Here is a 22,552-nt window from a genome sequence, read left to right as displayed (position 1 = left end):
TAAATGGTCTTATGGTATAATGAAGGTTTTGATTTCAAAATTGGAGAGTTTAAAAAGATCATAAGGATTTTTTTTGGATCACTGTAACCTTTTCTCCATTGCCCATGTCCCCCAGAAACAATGTTAAGAACTAGATAATAGGGGGAAGCCATTCTTTACTACTAGCTGGGTAAAATTGTCACTTGTTCAAGGTAAGTAGTTATTTGCAAAATTCAATTTAATTTGTGTTTTTGAAATAAATCACAGGGATATGACTCATACAACTGGAGTGTGCATATACAGTATTTATCTTTTCTTCATTTCACTTGCTAGCTGATAGCATATTAGTAGGATTTTCTAGTAATCATTTAGATGGCATTTTTTGGTATAGACTAAAAATTGCACTTGGGTTTTGTTCCAATATTCACCTAATAGCACTTAATGAAGTAATTCCTTTCTACCCAGAATGTAGTTTAAACTACTCTGAACCATGTTAATGCAGCAAAAACAGAAGCTATTTTCATGTACATAGCATACAATTATGCAATTTCCATTTGCTAATATCCTACTATCAAAAAATCTTCTCTCTCAACCCTATTCCTTACATCACTTTTCAATAGAAAAGAAAAACAGAGAATCTTTATATGAAAGAATGAAAATCATCTTCTAAAAAGGTCTCATAAGACAAAGATTTCTCTCAGACAACATCTTCCTACAGCCTAACATCTCTATTACAGTAGATTTTAAGTGATTTCTTAGGGCCTTTATACTCATATGTATATGATATATACACATACACAGATACATATATGCATATATACATATATATACATCCATATCCCCACATACAAAATATGTGAACCCAATTATTTCAAATAGCATATTAATGCTGTATCCACATATTTAATTCTCTTATTCATTCAGTATTTTAATATTAGAGTCTCAATTATGCTCTAAGATTTTAAAGAAGCTTCATTCAACATAGTCTTACTTTTCTGGATCATGTATTACTAATGCTGGAAATAAAACATCAAAGTCAGCAAAATACCTAATGTCTTTTTATATGGCAAAGCCTAAAGGCTTCAGCTATAACTTAGTGAGACGACTCTAAAGATGGACTTTTACTAAGCTTTCTAGAGTGATTAACTGCAGCATGTGAAAAAGGATATTGAGACCTGGATGGATGCATCAAGGAGTATCAATGATTGTTACCTGCAGAGGTGTTACAAGAAATTTCATCTGCTGCAACGAAGACGAATTGATTTCTGCAAGAGAAGATAAAATTCACAATACTGCTTGCTCACTGGGAAATGTGCTATCTGCCAATTGACTTGATGTTTACAGATGGGGGAAGGGAGGTGCTTCACTTTAATGAATGTAGCAAGAAAAAGGTTGGCGTAGTTCAGAACTGGAGAATTTAGAAAGATCATGGAATAAGCATGCTGGGATCTTTTAAATGAATTAATGGTGACCTCTGAACATGGACTACTTACAAACTTTCAATGAAATCTTAATGTTTTGTGTTCTACTAAAATATCTTTATGAGGGTAGGAAATACCATGCTATACATATGTGTATGTGTATGTGTGTGTATGTGAGAGAGTGTGAATGTATCTGCTAAAAGATATGAAGATATGTGGAAAATCTATTTAATAAAAACAATTCTATTGTGGCTAACTGAGAAATTACCAAAATTTAGGCTTTAAATTTTCTAATATGATTTCAAAATAGAAAAACACTTTCTATTATTTCAGAAGAGAATTTGTTAAGACATATCCTCATATACTATAATTTCAACATTAGAATAGCCTTCCTACATAAAGCTATCTTAGGGAGAACTTGATTTGAAATAAACCTTCTCTTGCAAAATTCGTTTTTCCACAATGCAGTATAAAAAAGAACAATGGAAAATGAACTTTAAAATTATTTCAATAAACAGAAAATAAGGTAAAATTCTCTTAAGAAGTCCCAATTTATATAATATTTTCCCATGCAAATTCAAATCTAAAGGTAGCATTAGCGGCTGAATCTGTTTGCCATGAGTAAACGTGATGTGACAACTATAATTATGATTGGTTCAGCTTGCAACACTAGTTAAAAACCAGTTTGCAACACTAGTTTGTAGCAGTCGTTTATAACACTAAAGCCCAATTTGCAACAGTAGTTAAATGCTAACAGCTTCTCATCTAGGAATCAGTTTTGACCAAGAAGGTATTTTAGGTCCCATTCTGTCTTGCTATGGCCATGGAGACCTGACATCAATTTCTCCTTCTTAAGTATCTTGGCGTTAGATTCTAATTAGCTGGTCTCTTAAAATCTCTTAAGAGGGTTTTACTAAGGTACAAGCTATGCTTTGACATCTAAACATGAATATTATTTGGAATTCTCCAAAACTTAACATTCAATTCAAAATTGTATTAACTTTTACACCAAGGCAGCTGTCGGCAGAATTAAGCTTGCCTGAAGTAGTGTATTTGGGGAGTTTGCCTATCTAGTTATGAAGTTTTTAAAGTTTGGAAAGCAGAACTAACACATTTACTTCATCTCCTAAGACTTCAATGAAGCAAGCTGAGTAGATTCCTATTCTCTGTTTCTTCATGCAAAGGACTTTTAGGACCTAATAACATTGGTAGCTCAGTAGTAAGGACTAGATAATAGTAAAACTAAAATCAATGAAAATCAAGATTTGGATTTTATTTGCTTTGCCTTCTCTGACTTATATAGTTGTAACAAAAATTGTACAGCAGACTCAGAATGGGTTAAGATCAATATAGACCGCACACCTCTCAAGTCCAGGAGACTGTTTGCGCTGTCATGAGCCATGTAACACTGAACAGATAGCCTAAACTGGATGTTTCGCTTACAAAGCAAAATACCCATTTTCTTCTAGCAGACCCTCATGATTCAGTCTGGGACTCTTGCATCTCTACCAGAAATCCTAAAATCTTCTCCTGGGTACCAATTCTGACTGAAAAATCCTCCAACAAGGCTACATCCTTCTTGCCTGGTTTCTCTATTTTACTTAGCTCAGTGGACATTAATTTAAATTTGGTAATTAAAAGGGTAATTAGTAAATATATCGGCCTGATGCAAGTCTCATATGTTGTGTCTATGAGTTAGTAGAAAAAATAGGAAATGAGTCACAAGACCTGTGACTTTAAAGAAGAGATGAAAAAAGGACAAAGACACTTAGATTTACATTTCCAAATGAGTATTGTGCTTTAAAAGCATCCTGAAGACTACTGACCTGATTCCAAAGACATTACCACTGCTCAGATTTTTGATATTTCTTTTACTGACTGAACTGCCCTCAGAATGAGTTTATGCGGCATACTTGTTTTACTCACCTTATTTTTGAAACGTGATTCAAAATGATTTTTGACTGTTAAAGAAAAATCAACTCAATCCAGAAAAAAATGCCCATCTACCATCACTTAGGTTATTCAAAGGAATATGTTGAAAGCAATAATGAAAGAAGGGTTCCAAAAATATTTTAGACAAGGGCAACATCACTGGTATATGGTAACACTCTGTCAAGTTAATTATTCTGCAAGGACAATACTCATCTGGATTAATATGTGGAGGTATGTTTTTGAAAAATGATTAATTATTTTATGCTCACAACTTATAGCTTAGAAAACAGCTCTTTTACAGAGTTCATCATAACATTCAATCATAGAACAAACTAATATAATCAGAAGCTAAAGATTCCCAACCCTTTTGAATGGTTCTTTAACAAAAAGTCAAGTGGAGAAACAGCTTATGGAAATGAGACATGTAGCATATAAAAGTATGAGACTGGAGAAGGAAAGCAATCAGATATGCTATCAGGGAGAACAGTTAGGCTAACCTAGACCAGAAAGCTGGTCATGATCACGATGATGGTTGCTAAAAACAACTATAGCATTTTTTTTTTTACCAATATCTATTATTCCTTTGAAAACAGGAGGCAGAGATCAGTATTGCTTCATTATTTGAGAATGAGAGATTGCTATACTCTCTCTCTTAGGTTATTTCTCCCAGTTAATTTATAATGAAGTAATATAGTGATATAGGTGGGTGTCCAATCAAAAATATTCAGACATATTCTTCTAATTCTTTGTCAGTTTCAAAATAGACAGCTATAATATATGACTTCCAACACCACAGAAGTGTTTGTTCCTTGTAGTGTTTATGCCCAGAGAGGACAAGCATTCATCTTACAAAGGATGCCTTCCTTGTTTTAACTCTAGCTTGCTCAATATTGTCTTTTACATTATTCTTCCAGTCAATTCTTAAAAATACAATTTCAATAATGAGTAATATATTTTAGCAAGTTGACCTCATCCTAAAAGTTTAGAAAGCTTAAATAAAGCAATTATTTTTATGTCCACATAGTATGTTGTGGAGGCTTAAAGAAATATAACAACACAGGAAATATCCTTTGTGAAATTAGCAGAATCTTTGCTAGTGGTACTAATGCCACTGCTACATGAAACTTTCAAACTGACCCCTTGTAGTCATTTCTGCCTCTGGGGCATCTAAACCTTAAAGGGGCTTCTGGGACATTTGCTACAACTATTTTAGATTATTATTCTCTTGAACTATCATGGCATTATTTAAGTCTAGTAATGAGTTCTTTTAAAAAAGGGGAGGCTCCAATCAGAGTATGAATTCTACGAACCTAAATTTTTGGGAGAAAAGCCTGCATTGGGTTGGATCTATTACATTTCTGACCTCTTCTCTCTCTATTTCCTTCTCTTCTCAAGGTAATTTTGTCTCGGTCCCTTTCATTCATTCATTCTCCCATTACTGGAATTGTTCTTTTTCATAATTTATTCTAAAAGAATTAATTCCAACTCTAGGAATCTTCCTTGGTCTTAACCAAATTTCCATTTTCAGGAAAATTGCTTGATTTAGGAAAATTTCACAAAGAGAGAAGAAATCCTAATCTCAAGCAAAACTATCCATCTACATACCCATTTTAGTCCTAAGTGACTTTAAAGAGAGATGAATTTGTATTGCCTTTTTAAAATGTAAATTCCTAGAAGGGAGAAGCCTCATTTTTCTACGTTTTACACTATAAACAGGAAATCAAGATCCTAACATATGGTTATTGGACAAGGAGTTATTGTAATAGCAGACTAAACTTTCTAATTCTGAGCACTGAAATTTTGTCTCTTTTGGGTTTTCTCCACTCCCTCTTCTCCATGAATTGCCTCTTATTCTAAGAGACTAAAATTAAGGACTTCAAATAAAAGAAATTTCATGCCATAGCAGCATCTTTGGACAAGCCAAAGGCTTTAAATCAAAGAACCTCCACTGACCACATAGTTTAAAGACTATTAATTAATTAAAATTTTTTCTAGCCTCAAATCAAGCTCCAAAACGAAATTTTCAGGATACCCTTGCAGTAGACTGACATAGTTGGGTTCTTTTCCTGAATCAGGTGGTGGCAAATGTAAATATAGCTGATGATCTGATGTACAATTTGTTTTTTCCTCCCATAAAATAACTGACTGCTCACTTAATTACTTCTTCTGAAAATTCCCAATGGTTTGCTTTTAAAATTTAAGTTAAATATTAACTCTTAGCCATTTTCACTACCGTTGGAGTAGGAATCAATGTTCAATTTGCATAGCTAAACTGTTTCATTGGAAAAATGGTCAGCCATCTGGGAGAAACTTCCTCATCATATTCAATTTTTTGTTATGACTTTTAAAAATAGCTAGCATTTATATTGTGCTTTAAGTTTTGCAAAGTGCTTTATAATTATCATCCAATTTTATCATCACCACAACTTTGGAAGACAGGTGCTATAATTATCCTCATTTCACAAATGAGGAAACTGAAGCCCGTAGAAGTTAAGTGACTAGTCACAGAGCTAATAAGTATTTGAGGCTGTTCTTGAACAGGTCTTCCTGATTCCATGATACCTCTTAGTTTAGTGCTATTAATGATAGTAATTTTCTTTATTTGCTTAAATCCATTATTTTGTTCTAATGTTGTGGTTTGGCTCATAATATATATATTGTTCACTGGATATGTAATTCATAAATCAGCCATGGCAAGTTACTCCCTGAATACAATATAAGAAAAACTGAGCCTATGTATAAAATCTACATACTTTTAAAATTTTATTTTATATGTTTAAAAGCTTAGCTCAGATCAAATATATGGGTCTATATTTTAATTACTTAACACTAGGACTACTTTGATATACTATTTTGGGCAAAATACAAGGGTAATTAAGTTTTCAGGTATAAATGATGGCAAATTGATTAAAAATGCTTATTAAATTGTACAATACATACTAGCTGGAGTCAGGCCTCTTATCTTTTCTCCACTGGCACTATAGAATGCTCTAGTGCTTTTCCCAGTCTGGTAATGACATACCAAAAAAAATGTGCAAAACCTATTTGAAATTTCAATCTCCTTCAAATTGGGCATGCATAGTAAATTCTAGATCCAGAGCTGCATTATCAAGGCTCCAGAATCTAAGTCCCAAGGGACTTACTGGATTCTGAGTGAGAAAAAATACTTTGCATATGTTTTATATATTGGTTCTGAGATTTGGCTCAGTTACATTAACACAGTATTTAGTTCTATATTGGCCAACTCTAAGTCTAGATTTATTTTCAGAAGTATCTTTAGTTTTTAAATCTTGGACTTTAAATCAAATTACATTTGGTAGAAGACTTTTGGACATAGCTAATATGAGAATGTTTCTCTTAGATAAGTATATTTATTATAATTTATCACATATAACAAATCATATGTACTATATTATTATGTTAAATATTATGTTTTTTAATGGGAGCTAAAGAAATTAAATGGGAATTGATTTTATCCTTATAGTACATGTGTACTTTAAGTAAACCACAAACATGAGAATGCATATTTATAAAAATTTTTCATTAGGGAATTATTTTTTTCTAAAGATATCATAAGGCTATTGTGAGGATAAAATATAATAGTTAAAGAAAGTACTTTGGCAAATTAAAGTTGCTACAAAAATATGTTAGTATTAATATTCTTTTCATTGCAAAGGGATCTGTAATAAGACTGCTCAAAAGTCAGTCACTTGTAATGCCTTAAAATCTGAATCAATTTACAAATATTTATATATAAACTTTTCTTCCATATAAAAGGAAGTATGCATGTATATTAGTTAGAAATTTGAATGACAAAGGAAATAAGCATTACAATTTAGTTCCCCATTTTGAATATTCTGCCAAAAATTGGTGAGTTTTGCTAATCAAAATGTAGATATTCACTCACTTGCCAATGTTTCTGGGAATGGGTTATAGGAAGTAAACATGTCTGTTTTGCTGCCATTATAAGTTTAACAATCCCCCCCTCACATTCTAAAATTTGTGCCTGGGTTAGTTTAATCCCAGTGGAACATACTCATAATTGCTATATCTATAAAACTGATACCTGCCCAATGGCATTTGTTATGCCTAGTAATAGTGATACTCCCTGAGACAGAAAAGGGATGAGGCAGGGGGGAGAGTGCAGTAGGTGGCTCAGCAGATTGAAAGTCAGGCCCAGAGACAGGAGGTCCTTGGTTCAAATCTGGCCTCAGACACTTCCCAGCTGTGTGACCCTGGGCAAGTCACTTAATCCCCACTTCCCAGCCCTAATCGCTCTTCTGCCTTGGAATCAATACACAATATATATTTTTAAACCAACACTTTGATATGAAGTAAGTATAGTTTTTGTTATCTTTGTTGTGAAATATTTGTTGTCTTTTGTTAATTAGTAAAAATAATAAAAGCTTGAAAGTGTGAGAAAAAACATACAGTATTGATTCTAAGGATAGAAGTAAGAGTTAAAAAAAATTTTTTTTAAAGAAAAAGAAAAGGGAACAAGGCCTGAGTAAAATACCAACTTAACTGGTAAGGGAGGCTAGATGATTATAATCATGAAATCTCATATTTTATGCTAAATTAATTCTTGCTGTGGGGAACATGATGGAGAAAGATACTCTGCTAGTTAGTCAATGTAAGAGATTCCAATATAGGGATAAATTTCTATACCCCCTGAAAAAATTATCTACTAAGTCTTGGAACTTCCTCCATACCTTCATTCTAATATGGAAGTCCCCCACTCCCCATCATTTTGGTATATATTATACTTTATGGACTCCTCTTTTTCCATGTATACTCTTCATTGATAGGAATAACAATACATTATTGAGATCACAGGAATTTTATAGCACACAGCATTCCTCCACTCAAGTTTTGTTTCTTTGCCTCAATCAGGGGTCCATGCTCAATTAAAATTTGCACAAATTTATTAAAGTTATGTCTGCACTGAATGAATAAGAGGATTCATGTAACACTCTGGTAATATTTACACTGACATTGTGCAAGTTTGGGCATCTCAATAATCATTTAATCTTATTATTTAAGTGATGGCTATTATTTCATCATCTAAATTTTAAAACTAAAATGCTGCTCACCCAGTAGAAGAGGTGTACGAATGTGTGTGTAAGTGAATATATGTGTAATACATTCAATATTAAAGCTAGGTGTTTAAAAATTCCAACTAAAGAGCTTTTCTTCTTATTAGAATTATGAAGACTTATAGGGATGCTAACAGAAAACTAAAACAAATAAAAATTCTCCAGAAGGCAGTGAATTGCACGAGAAAGAATGTCAGATTTTGGACTGAAGGATCTGAGTTCATTCTATTATAATATGTAAAACCACAGGCAAGTTACTCTAAATCTGGAAGTCTCAATTTCTTCATCTATAAAATATGATCCAGTGATTATAAGCAATAGCTTACAGAAAAAAATATATAATATATACCCACAACCTTAACTATGGGTGTATGAATATATAATATGTACAAGTGATCCACATGTGTATATATGGTTTACAGACACATACACAAATATGTATACATGTATGTGTTTATCTATGTATACATGATTATATGAATAGATAACATTTTCTATATGTATGCATGAATCAAATGATGGGAGATTCTTTATTCTAATATATAACTATTTAGCTTGTTCAATACTCTCTTTTACATTACTCTAATGGATTTACTTTATGAGGAATAAACTTTCAATAATATAAAAAACTGATCTTTTAGCAAGTAGATAGAATCTTCCTTCTATGTATGTATTCATTATATATATGTAATACATCTATACCTGTGTGTACATACAGACAAACAATTTATTCTTCATTTTTAACAACTGAGAATTCAGGGCAATAGGAGTGTATTGATTTAGAATCTTGAACCCTAAAGACTACGTTTACCACAACCCCCTTTTCTTGTCGTGTGTCATGGGTTAATTTTGTATTCACTTTTGGTTTTGAGCACGTTTTGTAGCTCTCTGCTGGCAGTAGCTGCATGGAGCTATGTGGCTGAGCTAGGTAATTGGTGTCTAATTTTTCCCTTTTTGCTCTAAGTCAATTTTTAATAAATTGTATTAAAATAATACTTGGAACATCAAATTATTTCTAATCTTTATAATTGGCGACCACGAAGGGATTTGAACTGAAAAAAAAAATTTTTTTAAGGACCTCCTTTGCTGGGAGTTTTCAAACCCAGCCACCCCAACTGAGGCTTATTCAATAACACAGTTTTAAAACTGCTACTGGCTTACAGCCACAGCTGCTTCACAGTGCACACTGCCTGCTGCCACTCTTTGATGGCCTCCACGCCCAACCTGGGACACAGTGGCTGCTGTAGCCTAGTCACACCCTGCTTGACTTCTCCTGCCTGTGGCTCAAAGTGGCTGTTGGAGTTTTGTTAGCCACAGTGAGTTCCAGCCTGGCTCGCAGCTCCTGCTAGCTTGCATAGCCAGAACACCCTGCCCTGGCACCAGTTCGAGCTACTACTTCTATTTCCCATTTGTCTCAAGATCTAGTCTCTTTTTCTATTTTCTCTCATGATGTGACAACTTACTGTAGTCCAGACTGCTAACCGGGTTAGTGACTAATCACTACAAGAACCTATTGTGAGTTGTGATATTTTTTTTCTTTCTTCCCAGAATTTTTTTTAAGTTTCCTTTTTATATTTTTTTATCTGACTCAGAGGTTATTGTTCTTTAATTTCTTTGATTCCTCGATGTTTTTTGATACTTGATTCATATGTTTTATGACTCAACCATGTATCCCTGTGTAATTTCTACATGTATCCCTGTATACTCCTTAGGGAGGGGGAGTGTGTATTATTATTTTCCTCAGGGGAGGACTATGTTATTGTTGTGAAAATTGACTTGAATTTGAGCCAAATTTAGAATAAGAGAGTACTTCATAGAATCTAGAAGGCACTGTGAAGATGCCTGCAGAGACCACATGCTGTAACAGAAGATCCAGAGTGAACTTTGAGATATGGCGAATTTGAATTTTGGGAGGGTTGAATGCTTTTGTTTTGAATGCACACTCTTATGCCAAAGGGGACTGTCCCCTAATTGGGTTTTTGTCAATGCACCTCTTTTTGTTTTTTGTTTATTTTCCCGTTATCCCCAAATTATTCTAATTTCACTTTAAAACTGTAATATTTGTATATACCTCTTGTTCAAGGTATCAATTAGTTATGTTTTTATGATCCCAAGATTACATTTCCCACAATCCCCTTTTCCTGTTGTGCGTCATAGGTTAATTTTGCATTAGTTTTGGTTTTGATCACGTTTCTTAGCTCTCTGCTTATGGTAGCAGCATGGAGCTAGGTGGTTGAGCTATGTGGTTGGCGTCTAATTTTTCCCTTTTTGCTCTAAGTCAATTTTTAATAAATAGTATTAAAATAACACTTGGAGTATCAAATTATTAATTCTAATCCTTACAGGAGGACAGAGCATAGATATGTGTACAAGGGATATAAATATCCTAAATGAGAATACTGTAGCAATACATATTTATCATTCCTAGTTTGGCTTTTTACACCTGAATATCTTTACATATTTTTAAACCCAAACCAAAAACTCGTTCTTTCAGACTCCATTAATTTGACATTTCCTGTAAACTGGTTATTTTATTCCTATAGGGTTAGAAGTTCACAAGGAGTCCTATTCTGGATTAAAGAAGTCCTTGTAAAATTACTAGTTTTTCAAATCAAATATCTTGAGAAATCCCTTCAAGGTACCTTCAATAATTAACTCTGACATGTCAGACTTTTAGTTTTTACATTAATTTACTTTATTCAGAGACTAGAACTCATTTACTAGGATTTACAATGTATATTATGTTTAAATATAGTGAATATATAAATAGAAATAATCTGTAACTCCGACTTAATTCCAAAACAGGGAAGTTCTATGTTATATCTATGATTAAGTTGTTAGGACTAAAAGATCCTTTTCTCAAATGCTTGGGTCCAGGTTGATGATTAAGACATCATGTAACTTAACATGTCAAGAGAAGTTACTTTAATTTCACTAATCTTTTGGTGGATGATTTGGCAGGGAGCAGACCCTGTGAGACTGGACTAAAGGCAGATAATTTTGATGGAAGTGTAAGGGGTGGTGAAGTCTCTAAATTTTTACTTTTTGGTAAGCTTCTTAGGAAGATGGATAGTTTCTTTCTTTGCATTCCTTGGATTTTTATTACCAATACCTAAAACAGTATCTGGCATGCAGTTAGTACAATGAGTGCTAACTGATGGAATTTACTTCAGTGGAAGGGTCTGAATCATTGGTGGTAATAAGTTGCTGTAGGTCACATAGAGAAATATGGTATAGTCCCATATTGAGGAAAATAGGGACATAATTCTAAACAAAGGGATTAAGGGTTAAATTTGCCCTTCTTCAAAATGCTTAGCAAGGCAGGCTTTGTGGGCATATGTGCTAAGGAAAGCCACTGCTTTAGGTTGGTGAAGCTTACTAGGGCTGGTTAAATTATTAAATTCTATTTTCTAAAATCTTTCAAATCCAGGAATGAGTAAGAATGTAACTTCTTCTAGAATTAGAATAGAAAGAATTCTAGCAAGAAACCTTATTTGGACACTAAGTTCTAATTTAGCAGAGTTTATGTGTTTAAAATCTCCAAAAGCCTCCTTGCCCAGTTATTCTGCTCCCTGTCTCATCTACTCTTTGTATAAAGTTATCTGTGAACTCTACAATTAAATAATATAGGGACAGTTTGAAAAATAGTCTACAAATTAGATACAGAAATTAATTTTTAAAATGGCTAAAGAAACAAGTGTCTCAATAACACAAAACAAATAATACATGTGCCATTTTCAAAGAAAAAATATTATTTGCTTGTATGGGAACTGTAAAATACATGATTGGCACTATTTAGCAGGGTTAGATGTTATGCAGGGACTATAGCTATGTGAATAATTGGCAAGTCACTTAAACTCTCAGTGCCCGAGGCAAATTTCTAAGACTATATAAGTTATAGATCAATGTATAAACTCTTTAGGGGAGAAACTGTTTTGCCCCCAGCATAATTCAATAAATAACTGTTGAACTCTATGGATCGGTATCAGTGTAGGAGTTTTTTGTAGTAAAGAAATTATAGCTTTGGACCAAAAAAAAAAAAGAGGTAAGGGAGTCATGCCAAAATTAAAGAAGGAAAGAATCTTATGACTCCAAAAAGGTTGGGAATCACTGATTTAGATGTATCAAAAATATGTATCTCTTGGACATTCAGAAAAGTTTCTATTAATGTGATAATGCTATATCCTATGCAATTACATTTCACCACATTATTTCAGGTCTTATTCATCTTTGTCTAAAATGTTCTGGATAGTTGAGACAAAAGTACTTCTTTGACTTAAATATTGAGAAACTTGCTTCAATAATTTCAGTAAGCTCTCAGAAAAAAAATGTACAATATAGGCCCTTATTGTTAAGAGAAGTTATTCCAGATGAATCTCCTAACTCTGGACATTTTTGCTTATCAATAGAATATGGAATGAGTAATGGTTTTGATGAGTGTCTAATTCCAAAGGAATCAATCATATGATCCAAGCCATGGAGAATGCCATGAAAAGTCACCCATTTCTCCTCCAAAAGTGTCCACATGCATGTGCTATGTAATTCTAGAGAAGATTTTTGAAAGGCCAACATTCAAACAGAAATCAGCAAAACCAAAACAAATAAATAAATAAATTGCCAGTATATGTGTGTACATCCTTCAGGAAAGTCTCCAATGGCTCTCCTGGTTTGGAGAAGCCTTGTTGAGAGGCCATAAAGTCTAGACCAAAGTAGCACATTCAATCAGGTTCTACTAAAATGGAAAGGCTTTCTGAAGGGGTCTGGTGTCAGTCCTGGGTGTTCCTTAGCTGAGGAACAGCCTAGCTAAGTGAAGAAATGCCTGACACCGGAAGGTCAACCACAAGGGGATGATATATATATACGTATTTTTTTTGCCTATAGCCATTCAAAAAAACTATCTAAGGAATAGAAGCTTTGTGATATGTGTCAATGGAGGCTGTACCAACAACTTTTAAAAAATGTAATGTAATTCATTTAACCAGGAAAAATTAAGTTTTCATAAATATCTATAGCGTAGGATCTTACATAGAGGTATTATACATATTTTTAATTTAGAGAGAAAACTGGAATTTTTTATAAAAGGTTATATTCTACCTGAAAAAGAGAAATAATTTAACTTGCATATGCTGCTTTGCTACTTGCAAAAAGGAAGCCATCGGAAATACCTAGAAGCAGCATATGGCTTTTTTGTATTATCCTATCCTCACAATGATCTCTGAGTTACTATTCTGTTATTTGTCTCTTCCTTTTAATTCTGTTGTGTTACTTCCCTCTATGTTCTTTATTTCAGATGGAACAAGTCATCTAAAATAGCAGCATCTGGCTGGTCTCATTACACACAGCTCTAGTCAGCCTGCCTTCCTAAACCTAGAATCATTACCTGCTTCATACCTGAGCTTCTGCCTCACAGTACTTAGAGATATGCTTTGCTTATTTGTGGTCTATCAGATCAAATACCTGTCCAAAAATATGGCATTATTAGGCTCTGACATGATCAAAGAAGATATTAGAGCTTGTCCTGTCACTGGCAAAATGTTGATCCAGTTGACTGTAACCGATTTGGTCTATTGGGTTTGAATCGCTTCTAATAACTCCCTAACTCCATGTTGGCTCAGTCTGTTGACTATTGCATTTTTTAAAAAGCCCTCTTTAATTACATATTCACTCAGTAGAGCATAACAATTGTTAAAAAAAAAACTATTCTAGATTACAGGGCAAACGTGTAATTGGTTTGTTCTTGAAACATGAACTCTGGTAATTTTTCATTCTTATTTTTTGTTTGTTTGTTTTAAAAGAAATATAAGAAACCCAAGAAACAAATTTGCTAGTAATCACAGAACCAACTACTGCTAAATCTTTAATCCATAAAAGCAAGAAATTAAAAAAAATAAACATGAAACTATTTTCAGCATGTTATTTGGCTATACTTTTTAAAAAATCTTTTTCTCTTTCAAAGCCATTTAAATTCTTATTCTAGAATTTTAGCCAGGAAAGAGCTTTTCTGAGTAATTTTCATTTCTTTCCTCTTGTGAAATACTCTACGTAACAGATGCTATTTCTGAAATTTAAAAAGGGGCGAGGGGTTATGTTTAGATATGAAAACCCACAACCTCTCTATTCATTTTCTGCTTGGTGAAAAAAATGTATAGATGAGGACAACACAGATCTAACTCTGAAGGAAAAATAAAGCATGAAAATCCACATTTGAGAAAACAGATAAATTACAAGGATATTATTCATGCCTCAAAAATATTCACTTTACCAAAGGGTTAATTTAAATAATGACTTTCCCTAAACTATGATTTGATTTACATTCAACTTTTTTAGCAGCACATCTATCACATTAAACAAGGTACCAATTATAGATAATATTTCCAGACAAGTATCTCAACAATGTAACCTAGTCTGTCTATGTCAATTTACATGAATGCCCTAGTGGCTTGCCTCCAAATTTAAAAGTCAGCTTTTTCTGGAGGGCTGATTTTTTAGCAAAAAGTGTATCCAGATCAGTAAGCAGACAAGCAAGGTGTTGAATCCCTTAGAAGTGCACTTTCATTACTCATATCCTAGAATATCTTCACTGTTCTGGGAGATCTAAGAAACTGAAGTGCATCCATTTTGGATCTACACTTGCGATATGGCAAATAAAATCCTTGACTTTTTGACCAAAAAAATGCTTCTTCTAAGAGCTCAGATTATAAAGTGATCAAAATAGCTTTCTTTCTTCAACTCAGATAATTCTGAGTAGGAAATTTTTTTTAATTGCAAAAATGGCTGTTGTTGAGTATCTTTTGAAGCCCTCTACAATACTTGGCTTTTATTATCTACTTTCAAACTATTGTGTATACCCAGATTGAAGGGAATAAAGGAGACCAGCTCTGCAAATGGTTATTTCAACTTAACTACTTACACGATTTTTACTGATGATATAACATGTCCTTGGATAGGCTATTCTAAGCCCTTAAATCTTCACATTGGGGCATTGGTTTGAGATTTTCTGCTACAATGGCAGTTCAAGATGAGAGCATTTTAACTTGCACAGTCCTAGATGTGCACTGAACATAGCAAAAAAACCAAACCAAAACAAAAAACTATGAATCAAATTTCTGCTTGGTTAACATGTGAAAGGTTATCCCTATCCTAAACTTCTGTGACCTGTTTGTTTTGTTTTATTAATGCTTAGACTCACTAAATTCTTTGAAACTCAATTTTCTTTCGTATAAAATCAAACTTTGGCATGTAGTAAGTACATGTACTCCTGTCAATCTCCCATTGTTTCCTCTCAGAGAGTGAAGTTTTCACATGATCCTGCTATAAATCAGACTCCAAATGAACTGCAATTTCTATTTAAGTATGGCAGCCCCTCTCAGGAGTGATCATTTATAAAAAAAAGTTAATGTAAGCTGATTCCATCCTGCTGCTGCCTCATCAGAGTGGCTTCAATTAAGTTCAGGAGTCTTGGAACCAGACCCATATCTTAAAAACTAAAAGTTCGGTTGTGATTAGTCATACATAGTAGCTTGTTTGGACTAAAGTAGGTAGACCTGGATATGAACAGAATCTTCATAACTTTTCAATCTAGGTCAAAATGTTAGGGGTTTGATTCAGATGTGAGAAGCCATTAATCATAATATATTTTTACTTCTTTTGTCTAAACTGATTGGTCTATTCTTGTTAATTTAGTTTCACAACTTGAATATTCTTTACTGTGCTACATAGCATGAAAAAGTATAGTCATTAATGTATAAATGTATAAGAATTTAAAAAATTAATCTTTCCACAAAAAATCTTAAATGGTAAATTAACTTTTCCATTGAAGATGTTATGTTCTATATGCTGTCAACCCCTAATTTTTAAGTATATATCATTTTTTAAGGACCTCAAATGAAATGGGACAGTATTTCCAATGAAATTATCTGGTTGTCTATTTTAACAACTGCATTTCTATATTATTTATTCATGTCTAAAAGAAATATAAACTTAGATTATATAAATGAACAGCTAACATTAATGACAATCAACTCAAATATCACCTATTTTTATCAGTTAAATTCTTGGCCTAGGGAAGCATAAGTGGAATGTATTCTTATTTTAGGTAGTTTCCCCAGCATAATTTTTCTTCTGTAACATCTAAGATCAAATGCATCAAGAAAGCAAAGGGTCTTTTTGCTTAGAGCATCTATTTCAGTGATCCAAAGATTAGGATTGATTCTGATTAGCAAGGCTGATTGTTTAGGCCCCCTCCTAGCTCTCAAGGAATTACCCCCCCACCCAAGAAATGAAACTACTTCATAAGCAAATAGATCTGCAAGGAGTCTTCTCTGTTTCCAATTCTTGCTTCAGTTAAGTTTAGTTAATAAAGAACTGCAAAATGAAGCAAACCACTTCAGTCAAGTTCAGGAGTCTTGGACTCAGACCCATATCTTAAAAACTAAAAGCTCAATTATGATTATTCTTACAAAATGGCTCTAATGGGAAAAAAATCCCGAGTAATGTCTCTTCCTGTAAGAGATGATCAGCTAGATGTTTGGAAGCACATCATAGTTTTAAAGATGAAGGTGGAGGGATACTCGGGGATGCAGAATTTACTTGGGGTTCCACTATGCCGCCAAGAGAACGTACATGAAAAATTCTCTTATGTACTTCACATGGGGTTAGTTATAAAAGGCCTAAAAGCCCAGTGATATAATTCCTCATAGCAGTGTGCTAAGGTTGTTTGGCATGCAGTAATGGATTATTACATGCTTGGGAGGTTTTAAAAAGAAATAAAACATACGTTTTTAAAAGAAGAACTAACTTGTGACTACTCTAAGGGTCCAAGTAGCTCAGCTCTTAATGGAATCGATTTATCATTAATTCTTAGAAAAAAATGAACATATTCTATATTTTTATCGTGTTTTCAGTATATTATGTCCATATACATGGGGACATTTCATTTGAAATATTGTGTTTGCATACGGGGCAAGGATAAAGTATTTGCCTTGCAGGTAAGAACATGTGTATTTGGAAAGCATGTACACAACATATACATTTACCCAGAGATTGCTGGCAAAATTCATTATGCAGGAAATTTTTCTTTGCTCAAATACGCAACAACAATCAAGTCATAAAACACAGAACCAATAGCCAATCAATAAAAAATAAGCCTGCCTTTGGGCTTAATTCAAGCAAGCCATTCATTCATTGAGCTAATGGGATGGACCTGTCAAACCCAGTACAGCATTACAGACATTCTAGCAACACCAAGTGAGCATGCGATGACAAATGACAGTACACCCCTTCGCCATGCTTTGATTGGCTGCCTCACAAAAATCTTAATTTGATAGCTTTGCCAGTTTTCCTTAAATGATACTTGAAATACATAAGAAGATCCTGTTTGCTTTGGTGAGATTGGATACTTGTCAAATATTTCTTACATTCCAAGGAAAAGGATTTTATTGGCTCTTTAAGTTCTTCAACAAACCTGAAAATTCGATTATGCCAACCAGCCCTCTATTATATGGTAATCTCTGCCCAAACAGGACATCTTCCTTCTTGCAGACAAATTCTCCGAGCCATTAAGAATGTCCAAGGTCAACATTACGTGATCTTTTAACTAAAGACCATTTCAGAGAATCTATATGAGGTGCTTGTCTCAAGAGCCTTTGGAATAGTTCCAAGAAAATTGTAGTTCAATTTCTTCAAAGGCCCAGAATCTTTAATTTGATGAGGACTTTGTGCTGATAAAAGGTAAAATTTTGCCACAGTGGGAAACGATAATCTTCAGCACAGATCTCTCCTTCTCAAGAAGTCACAGAGAGTGATGTATGATTACAGGGTAAATGCCAGAGTTAATTTGTTAATAGTTCACATGATGGCAGCTTTCTGTCTTTATTCTACTGCTAACCAGTAGATAGTATCAAAGCCTCCTTTATTCCTGGGCCTCTCTAATGTGAAAAGATTTCTTGTTTCTTTAGAATTGTCTCTCCCACCCCACCTGAGTCTCTTCTCTCTTAGTTGTGGCTCATTACTGATGTCCTGATGCTCTGATGAACAAAGGTACCGTTATATGGAGCGCCTCAAAAGTTTTAGTGTGGTTTTCAGCTTTAAGAGACGTTTAGGACACCTTGAATATTGAGGCAAAGAGAAAATTCTAGAGTAGATGATGCTGAATAACTTTGTGTATTCAATCTATATTAATGAATTTTTTTATTAATCTCACATTTCCCCCCAAATACATCTCTTGTCTAAATAGGCCTCCCTTTCCCTAATCCCTTACTAAGGACGGCCTATCACAAAATGTACCCTTGTAATTTGTCATACATACATACACTTTACAAACCACACCATAAATAGCATTTTAAGAATGATAGTCTCATAGCAATTTAGGGTACCATCCATTGCATTTGCCTTGATGTTATATTTACATGTGCTGTAAGTATTATGTTAAAAAAAAGTTAAATCGGGATTTATATTCAATATCAAAAGCAACCAATTAGACCAAATGTGCGAGACCTACCTAGTATTGGAACATCAAAAAAAAAAAAACTTACACAGATAAGAGAATATTCCAGTTATCTTTTATGAATTAAAATTGCTGCACTAAAGTAGGAATTACATAACTATTCAAGTTTTACCCATCTAAAATTGAGGGCAATTGCCCAGTGATATGTGTGGGCAATAAAAATATCTTGAACCAAATAAGAAACTACTTATACATAAATTCACAAATTCCTGTCCTTTATAAAACTTGAATGAAAACTTTAATTTGTAAGAGGTAATTGCACTTTGAGGCATCCAAATTGTGAAATAATTCCGTAAAATAAAAACAATGCATTATTTATTTTGAAATATTTAAGAAACTGTCATAGAAGAAAGCCATTAAATTATAGATTTGTAATTAACATTATTCAACTGGGCAGGGGAGATAAGGTCAAGTATACACTTATTCTGAGAACATGGATAAAAACTCACAGAAATAAATACACTGAAGATTCTTATATCATACAGAAGGCTGAAATTATTATCATAATTATACACAATGTATTTAAGAATTTAGCATACTAGATATATTATCATAAAAAAGTAATTTAGGGCTCTAGTGCATTACTAATGATTAATAACATGTAAATTTCCTATGTGCCAACTGTAATCTCACTGAATCTTTTCATTTCTAGAGTTATAAAGTTTTTCAATTTCACCATCATCTTAATTATCCTTGTTGATCCTATCTATCTTCTCATTCAGTGTCAAAAAATTAGGAAGACAGAAGTATATATAAAACTTGATATTTTACCTTTGGCATAGAATTGTTTTTTGCCTTTGTTTATTTAAAAATGCATCCTGACAACTGCCTGGTTACTTTGGAGATCTCCTATAACCTTGACAACTTTCTTCTCCAGAAAAAAATAAAAGGAAGAAAAGTACCCAAACCAATAATCCTCTAGGCTCCTGGAGATAGTGAGATCTGAACTGTAACTATCTAAATGGTCTTTTTAAAAAATGGGTTTGTTTTTGTGATTGTTAAAATATAGGATTTAAGGATCAGGAATTTATCTGGCTTTATAGGATCACACAAGAATACTTTAGCTGCAACATGCTAACAACAGACCTTCGTGAAAATGGAATGAAAACTACTGAGTAAGCACGCCACTGTTAACCTTATGGAGGAACTGAGAGACGACAGGCCAGGCATATAGAGCAGTGCCTGTTGTTGCGTTACTGGTTCAGGAATCATATAAAGTAACTTGCTTACCTGTCTGATAGATACAGCATGCCTCAGCCACACATGCAATTTTTTTATTTATTCATGAAACATTGTTTAATTAAAAAAAAGTCATTACCAGAAGAAGCACTCTTTATGGCAACTAAGCATGCAGAGCATTTTTAACATTCACAATGTGTCCTTAGAAAATGGAAACGACGAATTGCATTTAATTGAAATACAGTTTTCCAGGGGACCTGTTGTTATGGCGATGGATACAAAAATTACTACTAACTTCCTTCTTATAGAACTAACTCTGCTGGCCCTAAAATAAGAAGCCTTACTTATTTACTCTCTCTCTCTGTCTCTCTCTCTGTCTCTCTGTCTTTCTGTCTGTCTGTCTGTCTCTCTCTCTCCCCTACTCTTCCTCCTTTTCTCTTTCTCTGTCTCTCTTTCTGCCTCTCCCCCTTCCCTTTTTCTTTCTTCCCTGCACCCCACTTCTGTCTCTCTTGCCCTACTCTCTCTTGTCCCCTTTCTGACTCCATACACATCCTCTGCTGTATCTTTACCACTTCTAGGGCAATTTCTAACTTTACTTAAATTCCGACATGTTCTTATTCTGAATAATGTCTCAGCATGACCAAAAAGAGTCTATTTTCTTTTGACTGCTACATATGCCCCCTCTCCATACCACACAACTCTTCTTTCCCCCTGCCCCAGACTGAGAGCTGTCATCTTGTTTTACTCCTGAATTTAAAATATACTGTGAAGGAAATCTCTGTCCTGATGCAAAAGAGGAAAAACTAGAAAGATAGGTCACTGCCTGAACAATTTCTTCCACTTTTTGCCTCAAAGTTAGATGAATAACTATTACTATTAAGCCTTGTTATGTGACCTTTGACAAGACACTCAACTTTTCTGGGCCTAAGTCACCTCATCTGTAAAATGAGGAATTAAGACAAGATGATACTGATCTTGAAGGTGCCTTCCAAATCTAAGTCTATGAATCCATAAAATGATGGTGTTGGTGGACTATTAGGTAATGTGTGTGTTCTCTGTGTTCTCTGTGTGTATTTGTATGTGGAGAGATCTGGAGAGTATGTTAAGGGGCACAGACCATCTCTGCCTAATGAATTATGACAGAGATCTAGAATTTATCTAGCTAAAGCATTCATACTTCTCTTGGATGGCACTATAATAACCAGTATCCATACAACTTAACTTTCTGTGTTTCCTCCATCAGTCATGCAGTTTCACCACGATCAAGGTATTACATCCTTTCCCATCAATTTCATAAATGTACAAGTCCTTATCAATAATTGGAGAGGACTTACCTGTCACTGTAGGCAGCCGCAGTGGCGGTGGCGGGTTGGGCATACCGGTAGGCAGCATAACCACCCTGAAAAAGCAACAAACTTGACTTGAGAAATGAAAAATGATCAAAAACATTATTAGCTGACAAACACTGAAGCAATGCTAGAAAGACTATTACACAGATGCTATCGTTCTAACTACAAGGTTAATTAAAACTAAATATAAAGAAAGGTATAAGTAATAATCACACTGGATGGTTAAATAGTTTAGTACCAACCCCATTTGCATGGCACGCCTTCTGCTTTAAATCTATCTAAAGGAATATTCTTTGGAAGCAAGTTTTCTATTGAACGTTTATGTACACATTTTGTATAGACATTAAGAACCCTTACATGTGAATGCTAATACTATTTAGTCAACATTTCTCTATATTCAGTAAGGAAATATTTTTTAATTAATATTTTCATCCAATGAAGATTTTTTAATTAATATTTTCAGCCAATGATAAGTCATACACCATGACATATCACTATGATTCAGCCAGTGTATTTGTTTTATGTTAAAAACATGATAAAGTCTTCTAATTTGTAAATAAAATCATTATTGTGAAGGAATGTGAAAATAATTAACATTCACTTGTATGTAACAGTAATTGCAGCTGTTCAATTAAGCAAAGAGGACAAGTGAATGCACGTTATTTGAAAGGAACTGTGTGCAGTGATGCATTGATTTATCAAACTGTGAAAACAGCAGAGCTTCTTGCTCAATAGACCATGGTGATACATCAACCATTTCCAAATGATCTTAGCACAATTAACAAATGGGACCTCGTCTCCACAGAAAACACAAAGACTACTCAGATTCTAATGACAATTCATCATCCCATAATTCTCTGGAATTGTGGGCTGTGCCCCACACCTAACAAACAAATTACTGCTGAGATACATAGCTTGCTCTACCAGTATCTGATGGCCAACCATTGGCCAAGCCATACCCAGTTGTCATACTGAGTCAGAGTCCAAATTGGCAGATGTTTTGTGGGGACTGCTTCTAGCTTTCAATCACTGCACCAAGTTGGATAAAGGTTATGGAGGTGAGAGATGAGGGGGCAGAAAGATGGAAGCTGT

General features: G+C 33.9%; 1 protein-coding gene across 47 annotated transcripts in view; it reads right to left on the bottom strand.

Annotated features, from left to right (window-relative positions):
- Nucleotides 1-22,552, bottom strand: part of RBFOX1 (RNA binding fox-1 homolog 1) — a 2,817,840-nt gene that overhangs the window by 18,147 nt on the left and 2,777,141 nt on the right. For 31 of the 47 annotated variants that reach the window (XM_056804034.1, XM_056804033.1, XM_056804031.1 and 28 more), the window contains 2 exons: nt 21,446-21,510; nt 1,192-1,244 (listed from right to left, as the gene is read on the bottom strand). In XM_056804034.1, the coding sequence (XP_056660012.1) occupies nt 1,192-1,244; nt 21,446-21,510 (118 nt within the window). The remainder of the gene's footprint in view (nt 1-1,191; nt 1,245-21,445; nt 21,511-22,552) is intronic. The other 16 variants (XM_056804032.1, XM_056804051.1, XM_056804049.1 and 13 more) reach the window with 1 other exon arrangement.

This window comes from Monodelphis domestica, chromosome 7, assembly GCF_027887165.1.
Source record: "Monodelphis domestica isolate mMonDom1 chromosome 7, mMonDom1.pri, whole genome shotgun sequence".
Classification (NCBI taxonomy): Eukaryota; Metazoa; Chordata; class Mammalia; order Didelphimorphia; family Didelphidae; genus Monodelphis; species Monodelphis domestica.
Note: the sequence above shows the minus strand (reverse complement) of the source record. Positions and strands in the feature narration are given on the sequence as shown.